General features: G+C 36.6%; 1 protein-coding gene across 3 annotated transcripts in view; it reads right to left on the bottom strand.

Annotated features, from left to right (window-relative positions):
- The window catches only part of CHM (CHM Rab escort protein), a 207,726-nt gene that overhangs the window by 166,601 nt on the left and 21,516 nt on the right, over positions 1 to 19,609 (bottom strand). For all 3 annotated transcript variants that reach the window (XM_028101500.2, XM_028101501.2, XM_088028708.1), the window contains exon 2: positions 17,738 to 17,804. In XM_028101500.2, coding sequence (XP_027957301.1) covers positions 17,738 to 17,804 — 67 coding nt within the window. The remainder of the gene's footprint in view (positions 1 to 17,737; positions 17,805 to 19,609) is intronic.

Raw genomic sequence — 19,609 nt, 5'->3', positions numbered from 1 at the left:
TAAATAAAGTCTTAAAAAAAAAAAATCACGAATATGTGGAGATTAAACAACATACTACTGAACAACCAATAGGTCAATGAGAAAGTCAAAAAATACACTGAGACATGGGGCACCTGGCTGGTTCAGTTGGTGAAGCATGCAACTATTAATCACAGGGCTGTGGGTCTGAACCCCATGTCAAGTGTAGAGATTATTTAAAAAAAAATAAGATCTTTAAAAAGGAATACATTGAGAGGCAGAAGAAAGAGAAATCAAGGAATCAATCCCATTTATAACTGCACCAAAAACGTTAAGATACCTAGGAATACACCTAACCAAAGAGGTAAAGGATCTGCACTCTAAAAACTATAGAACACTTATGAAAGAAATTGAGGAAGACACAAAGAAATGGAAAAACATTCCATGCTCATGGATTGAAGAACAAATACTGTTAAAATGTCTATGCTACCCAAAGCAATCTACACATTCAATGCAATCCCTATCAAAATACCATCAACATTTTTCACAGAGCTGGAACAACCCTAAAATTTATATGGAACCAGAAAAGACCCCGAATAGCCAAAGAAATGTTGAAAAAGAAAACCAAAGCTGGTGACATCTCAATTCTGGATTTCAAGCAGTGTTACAAAGCTGTAATCCTCAAGACAGTATGGTACTGGCACAAAAACAGACACGTAGATCAATGGAACAGAACAGAGAACCCAGAAATGGACCCGCAACTCTATGGTCAAGTAATCTTCAACAAAGTAGGAAAGAATATCCAATAGAAAAAAGACAGTCTCTACAACCAATGGTGTTGGGAAACTGTACAGCCATGTGCAGAAGAAAGAAACTGGAAAACTTTCTTACACCATACACAAAAACAAACACAAAATGGATGAAAGAGCTAAATGTGAGACAGGAAACCATCAAAATCCTAAAGGAGAACACAGGCAGCAACCTCTTTGACCTCGGCAGCAGTAACTTCTTGCCAGACAGGTCTTCAAAGGCAAGGGAAACAACAGTAAAAATGAACTATTGGTACTTCAAGATAAAAAGCTTTTGCACAGCAAAGGAAACAGTCAACAAACCTAAAAGGCAATCTACATAATGGGAGAAGATATTTGCAAATGTCTTATCAGATAAAGGGCTAGTATCCAAAATCGATAAAGAACTTCTCAAATTCAACACCCAAAAAACAAATAATCATATCAAGAAATGGGCAGAAGACATGAACAGACATTCCCCAAAGACAACATACAAATGGTCGACAGACACATGAAAAAATGCTCAACATCACTCAGCATCAGGGAAATACAAACCAAAACCACAATGAGATAACTACCTTATACCAGTATGAATGGCTAAAATTAACAAGACAGGAAACAACAAATGTTGGAGAGGATGTGGAGAAAGGGGAATCCACTAACACTGTTGGTGGGAATGCAAGCTGGTACAGCCACTCTGTAAAGATGGTATGGAGGTTCCTCAGAAAGTAAAAACTAGAGCTACCCTACAACCCAGCAATTGCACTATTACATATTTATCCAAAGGATACAAACACAGTGATTCGAAGGGGCACATGCTCCCCAATATTTATAGCAGCAATGTCCACAAGAGCCAAAATATGGAAAGAGACCAGATGTCCATTGACAGATGAATGGATAAAGAACAGGTGATTTCCATTGTGTATATATACAATGGAAATATTACTCAGCCATCAAAAAGAATGAAATCTTGCCATTTTTAATAATGTGGATAGAACTAGAGGGTATTATGCTAAGCAGAATAAATCAGAGAAGGACATATCATATGATTTCACTCAAATGTGGAATTTAAGAAACAAAACAGAAGAACACAGGGGAAGGGAAGGAAAAATAAGACAAAAACCGGGAGGGAGACAAGACATAAGAGACTCTTAACTATAGGAAACAAACTGAGGGTTGCTGGAGGGAAGGTGGGTAGGGGACATTAAGGAGGGCACTTGATGGAATGAGCACTGGATATTATATGCAACTGATAAATCACTAAATTCTACCTCTGAAACTAATAATATACTACATGTTAATTAAACTGAATTTAAATTTAAAAAATAAAAAAAATACATTGAGACAAATGAAAATGGAAATATACCAAAATCTATGGGATACACAGCAAGCTGTTCTAAGAAAAAATTTATAGAGATACAAGGCTACCTAAAGGAACAAGAAAAATCTCGAATTAACAATCTAACATTGCAACTAAAGGAACTAGGAAAAAAAGAACAAAGAAAGCCCAAAGTTAGTAGAAGGAAGAAAATAATAAAGATCAGAGCAGAAATAAATGAAAGAGAGACTATTAACAGTATGAAGTATAAAGGTATCATCTCAAAAGATGTAGAAAAACTGTTTGGTGAAATTCAACCTCCATTTATGATTACAAAACTCCCAAAAAATTGGATATATACTGAATGTACCTCAAAACAACAAAGGCCTTATTAAGCCCACATCAGAAATCATACTCAACAGTGAAAACCTAAATGCTTTTCCTTTAACATCAAGAACAAGACAAGGATGTTCCCTATTGCCACTTTTATTCAACACAGTATTGAAGTCCCAGTCAGAGGAATTAGGCGTGAAAAAAAAGGCATACAAATTGTAAAAGAAGAAAAATGGTCACTATTTGCACATGACATTATATATAGAAAACCGTAAAGACTCCACCAAAAAACTTTTAACCCTAATAAAAGAAGTCAGTAAAGGTGCAGAATACAAAATCAATATACAAAAATATGTTGCATTTTTATACACTAACAACAAACTATCAGAAAGAAATCAAGAAAACAATCCCATTGACAATCACAACATAACAGAATACCTAGGAATAAATTAAACGAAGGAGGTGAAAAATCTGTAAACGGAAAACCAGAAGACACTGATTAAAAAAAAATGAATAAGAGACAAATACAAAGATATTCCATGCTCACAGACTGGAAAAATTAATATTGTTAAATGTCCATAACACTCAAAGCCATCTACAAATTCAGTGAAATCCCTATCAAAATTCAAATGGAATTTCCACAGAAATAGGACAATCCTAAAATTTGTATGGAATCACAAAAGACCCGAATAGCCAAAGCAAACTTGAGGGGGAAAAAAAAAAAGCTGGAGGGATCATTCTCCCTAATTTCAAACTACATTACAAAGCTACTGTAATCAAAACAGTATCATATTGGCATAAAAACAGACACACAGATTAACGGAACAGAAGAAAAAGCCCAGAAATAAACCAGTGAATGCATACATGGTCAATTCACTTACAATAAAGGAGGCAAGAATACATAATGAGGAAAGGACAGTCTCTTCAATAAATGGTGCTGGGAAAACTAGACAGCTACATGAGAAAGGATAAAACCAGACCACTACCTTACACCATACACAAAAATTAACTCAAAGTGGATTAAAGACTTGAATGTAAAACCATAAAACAAAACTAGAAGAAAATATAGACAGTAATTTCACTCCAGTCTTAACGATACGTTTTTTAGATCTAATTCCAAAGGTGATAGCAACAAAAGCAAATAAACAAATGGATCCACATTAAACAGAAAAGCTTATACACAATCATCAACAAAATAAAAAGGTAATCTATTGAAAGAGAAGACATTTACAAAACTATATCCAATAAGGGGATAATATCCAAAATATATAAAGAATTCATATAAATCAACACGAAAATAACCCAACTAAAAAATGGGCAGAATATGTGAACAGACATTTTTCCAAAGACACACAGATGGCTAACAGGCACATACAAAGAAGCTCAGTATCAGTAATCATTAGGGAAATGCAAATCAGAACCACTATGAGATACTACCTCATACCCATCAGAATGCCTATTATCAAAAATTCAAGGGGCGCCTCGGTGGCTCAGATGGTTAAGCGTCTGCCTTCAGCTCAGGTCTCTCTCTGTCTCTCATGAATAAATAGAATCCTAAAAAAAAAAAAATTCAAGAGGCACTTCTGGGGAAAATAGCAAAGAAGATCCTAAGCTCCCCTCATCCCAGAGATAACACCATATCAGTATAAATAACCTAGAAAATGACCTGAAGACTGGGCAGAACAGACACTCTTCAGATAAATGTAGAGAAGGGGCCATACTGAAGAGGGTAGGCAGGGCAGAGAAGTGGTCCAGAACTAAAGGAACCTGGGGGAGGGGGCTGTCCAAGGGAGGAGAGAGGGTGTGGGCACAGAAAGGGGAAAGAAAGAGACCCTCACACCAGGACACCCCAGGCAAAGGGAAACCCCACGGGGAAGATGAATCCCTGAAACATTTGGCTTTGAAAAACCAGAGGGACATAAATCTGCAAGTTCTTACAATTAACAGGGCTTCACACCAGGAACTTTAAAAACCAGCAGGCTGGGTTCTGGGAGAGCATTGAGGGCTATGAGAAACTAGATCCCTACCCTTAAAGAGACTGCACAACAAACAGCCCTGTGAAAATACAGTACAGAAGCAGCAGTTTGAAAAAGGCCTGGGGTATATGAGAAGATTTATTTACTAATTTCAGAGCCTGTGCTAGCCGGGCAAGGATCAATGGGAGAATTCTCCAGAAACAAGCTGGCAGGCACCATTTCCCTCCCCTGACCCCAGCCTAGATATGTGAACAATTGCAGGAACAAGCACAGTGACAACACCCACTACCTAACAAGCAAACAGCAAGCCCCACCCCTGTATTCTCCTCAGACACACCAGGGCCCATCCAAAGCAGTGCCACAAGTCTGGCAAGGTGTAAGTAGCCCTGACAGGGACCAGCACAACTTCAAAGTGACTTCTACCTTGGGCAGAGGAGAAGATAATGATACACAACACTCCGACTACAGCCCCAGCAGTGAGCTGGGGGCAAAAAGCTGCTCTCACTGCAGGCCCCAAGCACCAGTGAAAGCTTCTCAGGGGACAACACAGCGCAACTACCCAGCAGTTTGGTGCTACTGGATCTTTGGCAAACACATGGTCTGACTCAACTCAAGCCCAAAGGAGCCCAAGACTGGCCCACCAACAACACAGGGACCAAATCCTGCTCATAATAGGCAGAGAGAGCCATCAGAGATGGCTGATGTCTTTTCTCAAAGGACATTACACTGTAGAGCACTAAAGAATCTCTTCTAGATTAAGCCACTACTTTCAAGAGAAGGAGATGTAGCTGACTTTCCTAACACACAGAAATAGACACAAAGAATTATACAAAATAAGAAGACAGAGGAAAATGTCCAAATGAAAGAAGAGGACAAAATCACAGCAAAGAGAGCTAAATGAAACAGATATAAATAAAATGCATGATAAAGGATTTAACATAATGGTCATAAAGATATGCACTAGACATGAGAAGAGTGGAGGACCTCTGTGAAACCCTTAACAATGGGATAGAAAATGGGGCGTCTGGGTGGCTGTCAGTTAAGCGTCTGACGCTTGATTTCAGCTCAGAGTATGATTACAGGTTTATGGGATCGAGCCCCACATCGGGCTCTGTACTCAGTGGGGAGTCTGCTTGAAATTCTCTCTCTCCCTCTCCTTCTGCCCCTCCCCACCGCGCTCATGTGTGTACCACCTCTCTAAAATAAATAAATCTTAAAAAAAAAAGGGGGATCAAAAAAAATAAAAAAGAACCACTCAGAAATGAAGAACTCAATAACTGAAAGTAAAAATACACTACAGGGAATAAATAGACTAGAAAAAGCAGAAAAACGAATCAGCTACCTGGAGAACAGAGTAATGGAAAGTATTCAAACTGAACAGGAGAGACAAAAAAAATAATAAAAAATGAAAACACATTTTGGAATTCAGTAACATCATCAAGCGTAATAACATCTGCATTACACGGATCCGAGGAGAAGAGAGAAAAGAGGACAGAAAACTTATTTGAAAAAGATTAATAGCTAAAACTCTGAATCTGGAGAAATGGAAACCCAGATCAAGAAGGCATAAAGCCCCCCCGCAAAGTCAACAAAAGAGGTCCATACCAAGACCCGCAGGAATGAAAATGGCAAAAAGCAGTGGTGATAAAGCGAATTTCAAAAGCAGCAAAAGAAAACAGCTGAACATAAGGGAAACTCCAAGCTGATTTTCTTCAGCAGAAACTTGACAAGCCTTACAAGAATGGCATGATATATTCAAGATACTGAAAGAAAAAAAACCTGGAGCCAAGAAGACTCTATCCAGCAAGGCTATCATTCGGAACAGAAGGAGCTTTGAGTTTCACAGACAAGCAAAAGTTAAAGGAATTCATGACTGCTACACCAGCCCTACAAGAAATGTTATAAGGGACTCTGAGTGGAAAATAAAGACCATAAGCAGGAATAAGAAAAATAGGAAGAATAAAAGCAATAAAATTAAGTATCCCTATAAAAATCAGTCAAGAGACGCACAAAGTAAAAGGATGTAAAGTATGATAACATATACCTAAAACATAAGGGGGTAAAGGAGTAAACATTGAATTCAACCTTACACCATCATCAACTTACAGACGCCATATGTATAAGACGGTCTATATAAACAGAATGATAACCACAAATCAAGAATCAGTAATAGATATACAAAAAATAAAAAGAAAGGATTCCAAATATATTACTAAAGAAAGCCAACTAACCGTGACAGAAGAGAGCAAAGGAACAGAGAAGAACTACAAAAACAACCATAAAATGAATAACAAAATGGCTATAAACACATCCCTATCAATAATTATCTTGAATGTAAAAGGACTAAATGCTCCAGTCAAAAGTCATAATGGTGACATAATGGATTTAAAAAGTCGTTTTGCTCCCAACAAGAAACTCATTTCCTACCCAGTGACACATTCAGATTGAAAGTGAAGGGATGGAGAAGCATTCATCATACAAATAGATGTGAAAAAAAGCTGGGCTAGCAACACTTCTGACAAAATAGACTTTAAAACAAAGACTAACAAGAGACAAGAACACTATATAATCATAAAGGAAACATTCCAACAAGAAAATATAATAATTATAAGTAAATATTCATGGACCCAACATAGAAGGACCCAAATACATAAAGCAGCTAGTAACAAACATAAAGGAATTAATCAATTAATTAATAATAGAGGGGACTTACCAACCACTTACAACAATGGACAGATATTTCAAACAAAATTAAAACAGAAATAGTGGCTTTGAATGACACAATGCAGGAGATGGATTTAACAGAAATACTCAGAACAATACTAAAAAAACTAGAACACATTCTTTACAAGTACACATGGTACATTCTCCAGAACAGATCACATATTAGGCCACAAAACAAATCTCAACAAATTGAGAAAAAAATGGAAGTCATACCATGCATCTTTTCTGACCACAACATTGTGAAACTAGATATCAGCCACAAGAAAAAATCTGGAAAGAGCACAAATACATGGAGAATAAACAATGCTATGACACATATGAATGGGTCAACCAAGAAATCAAAAAATAAATGGAGACAAATGAAAATGAAAACACAACAATATAACCTCTTTGGGAGGCAGCAAAAGCTATTCTAAGAGGGAAGTTTGTAGTAGTACAAGCCTTCCTTAGGAAGCAAGAAAAATCTCAAACAACTTAACCTTACACCTAAAGGAGCTAGAAAAAGAACAACAAACAGAACCCAAAACCAGAAGAAGGAAGGAAATAATAAACATTAGAGCAGAAATAAAACAGAAACTAAAAGCAGAATAAAACACATCCATGAAAGTGGAAACTGGTTCTCTGAAAAGATCAACAGAACTGATATTTAGCTAGATTCATCAAAAAAAGAGAGGATTCAAATGAAGAAAATCAGAAAGGAAAGAACAGAAATAACCAACACCAGAGAAATACAAAGGATTATAAGAGAACATTATGAAAAATTATATGCCAACAAATTGGACAACCTAAAAGAAATTGATAAATACAAAGAAACATATAATCTCCCAAAACAATCAGGAAGAAATAGAAAATTTGAACAGATTACCAGCAAAGAAGTTGAATCAATAATCAAAGAACTCCTCAAACAAACAGAAGTCCAGGATTACATGGCTTCACAGGTGAATTCTATCAACGCTTAAAGATTAATAGCTATTCTCAACTTTTCCAAATAGTTAAGAGGAAGGAAAGTTTCCATATTCATTCTATGAGGCCAGCATCACCCTGAACCCAAAACAAGATAAAGACACCACGAAAAAGAGAAATACAGGCTAATAACTTTGATGAATATAGATGGAAAAATTCTCAAGATAATATTGTTAAACCAAATCCAACAATACATTAAAAAAACATTCATCACAATCAAATGGGATTGGTTCCAAGGATATAAGGATGGTACAATATTTACAATCAACATGATATAACACATCAACAAGAGTAATGATAAAAACCGTATGATCATTTCAACAGATGCAGAAAAAGCATTTGACAAAGTACAACTTACATTCACAATGAAAAGCCTCAAAAAAGTAGGTTTAGAGGGAACATACTTCAACATAATAAAGGCCAGATATGAAAAACCCACAGTTAACATCATCCTGATGAAATTGAAAGTTTTTCCCTTAAGGTTAGGAACGAGACAAGGATGTCCACTCACACCACATTTATTTAACATAGTACTGGAAGTCCTAGCCACAGCAATCCCACAACAAAAAGAAATAAAAGGCATCCAAATCATGAAGAAGTAAAACTTTCACTCTTTGCAGATGACATAATACTACATACAGAAAACCCTAAAGGCTCCACCAAAAAACTACTAGAACCGATAAATGAATTCAGTTAAGATTGTAGGATACAAAGTTGATATACAGAAACCCACTGCATTCTGTACACTAATAATGAAGTAGAAGAAAGAGAAATTAAGAAAACAATCCCAACTACACTTTCACCAAAAATAGTAAAATACCTAGGAATAGACTTAGTCAAGGAGGTGAAAGACCTGTAGTCTAAAAACTGTAAAACACTGATGAAAGAAACTGAAGACAATACAAACAAATGGAAAGATATTCCATGCTCACAGAACAAATATCATTAAAATGTTCATACTACCCAAAGGAATCTACACATTTAATGCAATCCCTATCAAAATACCAATATTTTTCACAGAACTAGAACAAACAAACCTAAATTTTATATGGAACCACAAAAGACACCGAATAGCAAAAGCAATCTTCAAAAAGAATAAAACTGGAGGTATTACAATCACAGTTTCAAGATATACTACAAAGCTGTATTAATCAAAATTGTACAGTACTGGCATAATAGACACATAGGATCAATGGAACAGAATATAAAATCCAGAAACAAACCCAAGATTATATTGTCAATCTTTGACAAAGCAGGTGAAAATACTGAATGGGGAAAAGACAGTCTTCTTTTAACAAATGGTGTTGGGAAAACCGAACAACTACATGAAAAAGAATGAAACTGGACCATTTTCTTACACCATATACAAAAATAAACTCAAAATGGATTAAAGACATAAATGTGAGACCTGAAACCATAAAAATCCTAGAAGAGGGCTCAGGCAGTAATTTCTCTGACATCAGCTGTAGCAGCATCTTTGTAGATAGGTCTCCTCCAGCAAGGCAAACAAAAGCAAAAATAAACCATTGGGACTACATCAAACTAAAAACGGTTCCATGGAGCAAAGTAAACAAAAGCACTAAAAGGCAACCTACAAAATGGGAGAAGATATTTGCAAATGACTTACCTGATAAAGGGTTAGTATCCAAAATATATAAAGAACTTATACAATTTAACTTAAAAAAAAATTAACCCAATTAAAAAATGGTCAGAAGACATGAACAGACATTTCTCCAAAGAAGACATCTAAATGGCCAACAAACACATGAAAAGATGCTCAACATCACTCATCATCAGGGAAATGCAAATCAAAACTACAATGAGAGATCACCTCACACCTGTCAAAATCACTAAAATCAAAAACACAAGAAACAAGTAGTCATAAGGATATGAAGAAAAAGGAACCCTCATGCACTGTTGGTGGGAATGCAAACTGGTTCAGTCAGTGTGGAAAATAGCATGAAAGTTCCACAAAAAATTAAAAGAGAATTACCATATAATCCGGGAATTCCACTACTGGATATTTGCCCAAAGAATACAAAAACACTAATGTGAAAAGACATATGCACCCCTATGTTTACTGCAGCATTATTTACAATAGCCAAATTATGTAAGCAGCCCAAGTGCCTATATACATATGAATGGATCAAGAAGGTATAGTGTGTGTGTTATGAAATATTAGCTATAAAAAAGAATGAAATCTTGCCATTTGCAACAACATGGACGGATCTAGAGAGTATAATGCTGTGTGAAATCAAAGACAAATACCATATGATTTTACTCATATGTGGAATTTAAGAAACAAAACAAATGAACAAAGAAAAAGAGACAAAAAAAAGACTCAACTACAGAGAATAAACAGATGGCTACCAGAGGAGAGATAGTGGAGTGATAGGTGAAATAGGTGAAGAGGATGAAGAGTACACTTATCTTGATGAGCACTGAGTAATATACAGTATTTTTGAATCACTGTATTGTACATTTGAACCTAATAACTCTGTTAGCTATATTGGAATTAAAGTTTTAGTGACAGTAAAATAAAAAAAAAATTTAAATCAAGAAATAAGTGTTGGTGAGGATAAGTAACAAGGAACCCTCATGCACTGCTGGTGGGAATGTTAACTGGTGCAGCCTCTAGGGGAAACAGTATGGAGTTTCCTCCAAATATTAAAAATAGAACCACCATATGATCTAGCAATTCCACTTCTAGGTATTTATCTAAATAATACACTAATTCAAAAAATTTATATGCACTCCTATGTTAACTGCAGCATTATTTACAAAAGCCAGGATATGGAGAAAACCTAAGTACACACTGATAGATGAATGGATAAATATTTACACACACACACACACACACACACACACACACACACACACCCAGGAATACTACTCAGCCATAAAAAAGAATGAAACCTTGCCATTTGAGACCACACGGATGAACTTGAGGGTATTATGCTAAATGAAATAAGTCATTGGAAAGGAAGGCAAGATGGAAGAAGAGTAGGGGACCTCGTTTCATCTGCCCTTGAATTGAGCTGGGTATCTATCAAATCATTCTGAACACCTGTGAATTCAACCTGAGATCTAAGAAAAGAATTGCTGGAATTCTACAAATAGAAAAGCAACTGCTTTTTGCAAGGTAGGAGATGAGGAGAAGTGAATCTGAGGGGAATATATCAGAAGATAAAAGGCAGGGGGAGGGAACCTCTGTAAGTCAGCTACCAGAAAGTAATATAGCCCTGAAGCACAAAATCGAACCTTTAGAAGTCAGCTCCAGTGAGAGATGTCCCTACCTGAAAGGTGCTCAGGTGGCAAAGCAGGACAGAATCCTAGATGGAACAGTGTGGTCTCAGGATTCCCAAATCACAGAAAGAATGGGGGTTCCTGAGCTGGCAGAGTTCCCAAGCACTGAATTGGGGAAACCGGTTATGGTCAAGAAGACCGGGAGGAGGCTCTCAGCTCAGTTTGCCATAAACCACTAACAGCGGCACAATGGTGGTACCACTCTCGTGTGGGGCCCTTCAAAGGGCAGAAACGCAGTGACCCTCCACCTTCCCCCAGGAGGGGCGGCACCGGTGTAGGCACCATTGGGGACCGCTCTCCATGCGGGGACCCTGCAAAGAGCAGAAAGGCAATGACCCTCCACCTTTCCGTGGAGGATATATGCCAGCGTGCACCGCAGGAGTCTGCAGAGTTTGGCACACACAAAAGAGAAGACTGCTTAATACCCAAGAGTTTATTGAAGAGAGGGGGCTGTGACCCTTCAGTTCCAGGGCTGGAGATCAGGACATGACCATTTTTATTTTTATCCTCTACAAGGGCACAGAAAGCCTTCAGGGAACAAAAGCCACATAGAGCAACCCCAAGCAGCTTACACTGAGCAGCCTCCACCCCCAACAAGGGGTGTTAAAACTCAACCCAGGCAAAGACATCTGAGAATAAGGGCAGCAGGACCCTCCCCCAGAAGACCAGCTGGAACAAGTGGGAAACACCAAGTTTAAGGACCACACAGGACTGCAGAACTTCAGTGCTAGGGAAAAAGAGTGTACAGAATTCAAGGGTTTTTCTCACGATTCGTTTATCTTTCAGTATAAAATTTTCCTTTTATTTCTTTTTTTTCCTTTTCAACGAGTTTCTTATTTTATTAACTCTTTGTTTTTAAGTCTTTAACTTTCATTTTCTACATTTACATTTTATAGATATATTCTTTTTTTTTGGCTTCCATTCACTGTATTAAATTCTATTTTTGTGTATATATATAACTTTAGGTTTCTTTTCAATTTGAGGACTTAGTGTCTTCAAACAGACCAAAATACACCCAGGACCAAGTAGATCACGCTGTTTTGACATAGCTGGGAGGTTACCAATCCTCATAGAAGACAAATTCGCTTGTAAACCAAAGACTGTAGTAAGGGATGAAGGACACTATATCATACTTAAAAGGTCTACCCAAAAGAAAATCTAACATTTATAAATGTTTATGCTCCTAACTTCGGAGCAGCCAATTATATCAACCAATTAATGACCACATTAAAGAAACACATTGGTAATAACACAATATTAGTAGGGGAATTCAATACCACACTCACAGCAGTGGACAGATCACCTAAGCAGAAGATCAACAAGGAAAAAAGGACATTGAATGACACAGAGGACCAGATGGACTTCACAGATATATACAGAGCATTTCATCCTAAAGCAAAAGAATACACATTCTTTTTGAGTGCACATGGAACATTCTCCAGAAGAGGTCACACACTGGGTCACAAATCAGGTCTCAACTGGTACCAAAAAAATGGGGATTATTCCCTGCATTTGGAAACTACAGTGCTTTGAAACTTGAACTCAATCACAAGAGGAAATTTGGAAAGAACTCCTCAAACACTTGGAGGTTAAAGAGCATCCTATTAAAGAATGAATGGGTCAACCAGTAAATTAAAGAAAAATTTTAAAAAAAATCACAGAAACAAATGAAAATGAAAACACAACTGTTCAAAACCTTTGGGATACAGTAAAGGTGGTCCTAAGAGGTGAGTGCATAGCAATACAAGCCTTTCTCAAAAAATTAGAGAAGTCTCAAATACACAAGCTCACCTTAAACCTAAAGGAGCTGGAAAAAGAATAGCAAATAAAGCCTAAACCAAGCAGAAGACAAATAATAAAGATTAGAGCAGAAATCAATGAAATAGAAACCAAGAGAAAAGAAAAGATGAACAAAATTAGAAGCTAGTTCTTTGAAAGAATAAGATCAATAAACCCCTACCCATAATTATCGCAAAGAAAAAAAGACCCAAATTAAATAAATCATGAATGAAAGAGAAGAGATCATGACCAACACCAAGGAAATGCAAACAATTTTAAGAACATGTTATAAGTAACTCTACACCAACAAATTAGGCAATCTGGAAGAAATGGATGCATTCCTGGAAATATATAAACTACCAAAATTGAAATTTATAAACTAAAAAACTAATAACAGAAAGAAAAGGAAAACCTGAACAGACCCATAACCAGCAAGGAAACTGAAGCAGTAATCAAAAATCGTCCAACAAACAAGAGTCCTGGGCCAGATGGCTTCCCAGCGGAAGTCTACAAAACATTTAAAGAAGAAATAAAACCTCTTCTTCTGAAGCTGTTTCAAAAAACCAAATAGAAGGAAAACTTCCAAACTCATTCTATGAGGCCAGCATTACCTTGATCCCAAAACCAGACAAAGACCCCATCTAAAAAGAGAATTACAGACCAATATCCCTGATGAACATGGCCAAAATTCTCACCAAGATACTAACCAATAGGATCCAACAGTACATTAAAAGGATTATTCACCACCACCAAGTGAAATTTATTCCTGGCCTGCAAGAGTGGTTCAGCATTCCCAAATTAACGTGATATATCACATTAAGAAAGGACAAGACCATATGTGATCCTCTCAATTGATGCAGAAAAAACATCTGACAAAATATAGCATCCTTTCTTGATTAAAACTCTCCACAGTGTAGGGAGAGAGGGAACACACCTCAGTATCTTAAAAGCCATCTACAAAAAGCTCACAGCGAATATCATTCTCAATGGGGAAAACCTGAGAGCTTTTCCCCCAAGGTCAGGAACATGACAGGGAGGCCCACTCTCACCACTATTGTTCAACATAGTACTAGAAGTCCTAGCCTCAGCAATCAGACAACAAAAAGAAATAAAAGGCATTCAAATTGGCAAAGAAGTCATACTCTGTCTCTTTGCAGATGACATGATACTTTATGTGAAAAATCCAAAAAGACTCCACCCCCAAATTGCTAGAATTCATACAGGAATTCAGCAACATGGCAGGATATAAAATCAATGCGCAGAAATCAGTTGCATTTCTCTATGCTAATTATGAGACAGAAGAAAGAGAAATTAAGGAATCGATCCCATGTATAACTACACCAAAAACTATAAGATACCTAGAAATAAAAATCTAATCAAAAATGTAAAGGTTCTGTACTCTTAAAAACTACAGAAAACTTATGAAAGTATTTGAGGAAGACACAAAGAAATGGAAAAATATTCCATTTGTGGGGATTGGAAGAATAAATATTGTTAAAATGTCTATACTACCCAGAGCAATCTACACATTCATTGCAATCCCTATCAAAATACCATTGACATTTTTCACAGAGCTGGAACAAATAATCCTAAAATTTGTATGGAACCAGAAAAGACCCAGAATAGCCAGAGGAATGTTGAAAAAGAAGACCAAAGCTGGTGGCATCACAATGCCAGACTTCAAGCTATATTACAAAGCTGTAATCATCAAGACAGTATGGTACTGGGGCGCCTGGGTGGCTCAGTTGGCTAAGCATCTGCCTTCGGCTCAGATCATGATCCCAGGGTCCTGGGATCGAGCCCCGCATAGGGCTCCCTGTTCCACGGGAAGCCTGCTTCTCCCTCTCCCACTCCCCCTGCTGTGTTCCCTCTCTCACTATGTCTCTCTCTGTCAAATAAATAAAATCTTTAAAAAAAAAAAAAAGGACAGTATAGTACTGGCACAAAAACAGACACATAGATCAATGGAACAGAACAGAGACTCCAGAAATGGACCCTCAATTCTATTTTTTAAAAATATTTTATTGTTTGAGAGAGAGAATGAGAGACAGAGAGAGCATGAGCAGGGAGGAGGGACAGAGGGAAGAGGGAGAAGCAGGCTCCTGATGTGGGGCCCAATCCCAGGATCCCAAAATCATGACCTGAGCCTAAGGCAGATGCTTAAGTGACTGAGGCACCCAGGCACCCCTGAACCCTCAATTCTATGGTCAATTAATCTTTGACAAAGCAGGAAAGATTATGCAATGGAAAAAGGACAGTCCTTTCAAGAAATAGTGCTGGGATGGACAGCCACATGTAGAAGAATGAAACTGGATCGTTTTCTTATACCATACACAAAGATAAACTCAAAATGGATGAAAGACATAAATGTGAGACAGGAATCCATCAAAATCCTAGAGAACACAGGCAGCAACCTCTTTGACCTCAGCTGCAGTAACTTCCTGCTAAACACGTCTCCAAAGGCAAGGGAAACAAAAGCACAAATGAACTACTGGGACTTCATCAAGATAAAAAGCTTCTACACAGCAAAGGAAACAGTCAACAAAACTAAGACACAACCCATGGAATGGGAGAAGATATTTGAAAATGACGTATTAGAGAAAGGGCTAGTATCCAAGATCTATAAAGAACTTATCAAACTCAACACCCCAAAAACAAATAATCCAGTCAAAAATGGGCAGAAGACATAAACAGACACTTCTCCAAAGAAGACATACAAATGGCCAACAGACACATGAAAAATTGCTCAACATCACTCAGCATCAAGGAAATACGAATCAAAACCACAATGAGATAACACCTCACACCAGTCCAAAGGCTAAAATTATCAAGACAGGGAATAAATGTTGGCAAGGATGTAGAGAAAAGGGAACACTCTTACACTGTTGGTGGGAATGCAAGCTGCTACAACCACTCTGGAAAATGAAGGTTCCTCAAGACATTAAAAATAGAGCTACCCTATGACCCAGCAATTGCACTACTAGGTATTTGCCCCAAATATACAAATGTAGTGATCCGAAGGGGCACCTGCACCCCAGTGTTCATAGCAGTAATGTCCACATTAGCCAAACTGTGAAGAGAGACCAGATGTCCATCAACAGATGAATGGATAAAAAAGATGTGGTATATATATACACAAGGGAATATTGCTTAGCCATCAGAAAGGATGAATACTTAACATTTACATTGTTGTGGATGGAACTGGACAGCATTATATTAAGTGAAATAAGACAATCAGAGAAAGACAATTATCATATGGTTTCACTCATATGCGGAATATAACAAGCAGCCCAGAGGATCATAGGGGAAGGGAGGGAAAACTGAATGGGAAGTCATCAAAGAGGGAGACAAATCATGAGACTCTTAACTGCAGGAAACAAACTGAGGATTGCTGGAGAGGAGGTGGGTGGGGGGATGGGGCAATTGGGTGATGGGCATTAAGGAGGACACATGATGTGATGAGCACTGGATGTTATATGCAACTGATAAATTATTGAACACTATGTCTGAAACTAATTATGTACTATATGTTGGCTAATTGAATTTAAATAAAAATAAATGAATGAAATAATCAGAGAAAGGTAAAATACCTTATGAGTTCACTTAAATGTAGAATCTATAAAAGAAACGAAACAAAACAAAACCAATCTCATACATACAAAGAACAGATTATTGGTTGCCAAGGGGTGGAGGTTTGGGAGGTGTGTAACATAAGTTAAGGGGATCAAGAGGTTCAAATTTCCAATTAAGAAATAAGTCATGGGGATGTAATATACAGCACGGTGACTACAGTCAGTAATGTTGTACTGCAAATTTGAAAGACTAAGAAAGTAAATCTTAAACGTTCCCATCGTAACAAAATACAAATGTTTTAATTTTGGTGACAGACGGTAACTAGACTTATTGTGGTGATATTTCCCAATGTATTTAAGTGTCCCATCATTACGTCATACACCTGAAACTAAGATAATATCGTATGTCAAATATACTCAATAAGAAAGAAAATGTGAAGCCCAAAATACAATAGTACATACAGGTTGTATACACCCTCACAGTTATGTAAGAAAAAAAGCAAGTGTGGGGCGCCTGGGTGGCTCAGAAGTTAAGCGTCTGCCTTCGGCTCGGGTCGTGGTCCCAGGGTCCTGGGATCGAGCCCCGCATCGGGCTCCCTGCTTTGCGGGAAGACTGCTTCTCCCTCTCCCATTCCCCCTGCTTGTGTTCCCTCTCTTACTGTCTCTCTCTGTCAAATAAATTAAAAAAAAAAAAAATCTAAAAAAAAAGAAAAAGAAAAAAGCAAGTGTGACGTTTCCAAATTTTTTACATAATTATCACTTAACAAAATCACTCATGAGAAAAAATTATGCTACATTTGGTTAATTCTCAAAGAAAAAGATCACTATTTCACAAACTAGAATTATAAAACTTGTATTTTATATGTTTCACATATTTTGGTGAAAATTAATTCCAATCATTTTTCTAACTTGGCTTATACATGACATATATAGACATATATATACATACATGCGTATTGAAATTGAAATTCTGCACAGAGATATTTAGGAAGTATTAAATATTACCACTGATAAACTTACGAATCAACATGCAGAACCCTCTGGCCACTTCTTGAACATGCAGCTGCAATGATGGATTCAGGCAAACCTATAAAAACACACACCTATTATCACTCAGAATGTAGAAAAAAATATAGAGAGAGAAATATTACACAAATAGTTCAATGCATGCCATCACTGCATAAAAAGGTTTATCAAAGGAGGCTCATCCTTGTATTCAAACTTCTAACATTTATACTATTATACCATTGGATATTTGTTAAATGTACACTACTTATCCTAAAATTCTATTATGTGGAGATTTTTTTAAATCAAGCACTTAAAATCTTTTTATATGCAAATTTCCATAAATGAGCAACTTTCAAAATATTATTCATATAGCACTGTTATTTAGTAGCTGTGCTCACATACTAGCTCATCTCATTTTCCAAACTGCACTGACAGTGAAGCATCATCAGCACAGAAATGAAATACTGAGGGGCAAATATGTTAATTTGTTGCCCGATGCTTTAACATTTTTTCCTATTGTTGAAATTTGAATCCAAATCTAACTCCAAAGCCATCCAGTGCCTATGAGGGGGAATGGCATATATTTTTCAGTTTAAGCAATAGGTTAGGTAGTTTTTTTAAAAAAGAGGCCATTTACAAGACACATTATCTCACTTTCTGGTTAATACAGCAGTTTGAAAACAACATTAGTGTTCTAGAATCAAATCGAGCCACACCATAAAGTGGGTTATCATAAAGGAAATATATGAGTACTAACAAAAAAAATCACAAATTACCAAAGAATGATTTAATAACCTAAAAATTTCAGATGTTAACCACAGTTAATACACTATATTATACATTCAAGACTGTTCCATAACTTTTTATTGTAAAATCTACTATTTCAGTAGAAACTATTAAGAATCATTTATATCAGTCAGACAAAGCATGTTTTGAAAGTTGACTGCAATTCTGTGGTACTATCACCGACTCTTTCACTATAATGAAGCACCTTGATCCTCTTGGATTTTTATGTAGTAGAAAAGAAACAGCACAATTTTTTTTTTTTTTGTCAAGGATTTAAACTACACACTAAGCATCAAGGATTTCAAGAAAAGAGTTATCTTCTTTATGTAAAAAGCAATAGGCATATGGAAGCAATTGACACAATCTAGCTGAAAACCACATTAAACACAAGCTCCAGCCGCATTCACAGAAGAACTAGAGTTTTCCAGTGGTGACTACTGTGGGTGTATAGTGTTTGGTTCAAAAACAAAGTTCTGACTCAATGTACTGAAGACAGCCATTAAATATTAATTATTGGAAATAAGCCATCATAAACTTTCAACTTTAACTTCAGATAATTCAAAGAAAAAACACAGTAAGAATTTGTGGTGTAGAAGGAACTAGGAGAAAGGAAGTTTTGTTTTTTTTGAAAGTTTTAAATAGTTAAGCATACTTAATTCTTCAGTCAAAACTGTATTGTTCTAATGTCTTTTATCTTAAGATTATCTGAACTTTTTACACCTAAAAAAATAACTTTCTCATTAATGAAATGCAGTCACTATGGTACTTTAAAAGCTGCCAAACATCACAGTTAAAAAGGACAACAGGAAAGAAATATTCGGGAAGTAGAATTAGTATGTTAAAGCATATAATAATGACAGCATTAATAATATACCACCAAACATTAGTACAGGGCTTTATGGTTCACAGTATCTTTTCATATACATCACCTCATTTATTCCTCATTATAATCCTGGGAGGCAGGCATTATTATCCGTGTGAGAAAATGGGATGAGAAAGATTAAATAACTTGCCAAAGATCAAGTAATTCATTAATTTGATATTTCAAATTCAATTACCATGGTAAATCCACTCTCTCAACTTGGACATGAATCTGAG

This window comes from Eumetopias jubatus, unplaced genomic scaffold (genome assembly GCF_037043125.1).
Source record: "Eumetopias jubatus isolate StellerSeaLion01/CBP00866 unplaced genomic scaffold, mEumJub1_p1.0 scaffold_11, whole genome shotgun sequence".
NCBI lineage: Eukaryota > Metazoa > Chordata > Mammalia > Carnivora > Otariidae > Eumetopias > Eumetopias jubatus.
This window is presented reverse-complemented; position numbering and strand designations above follow the sequence as displayed.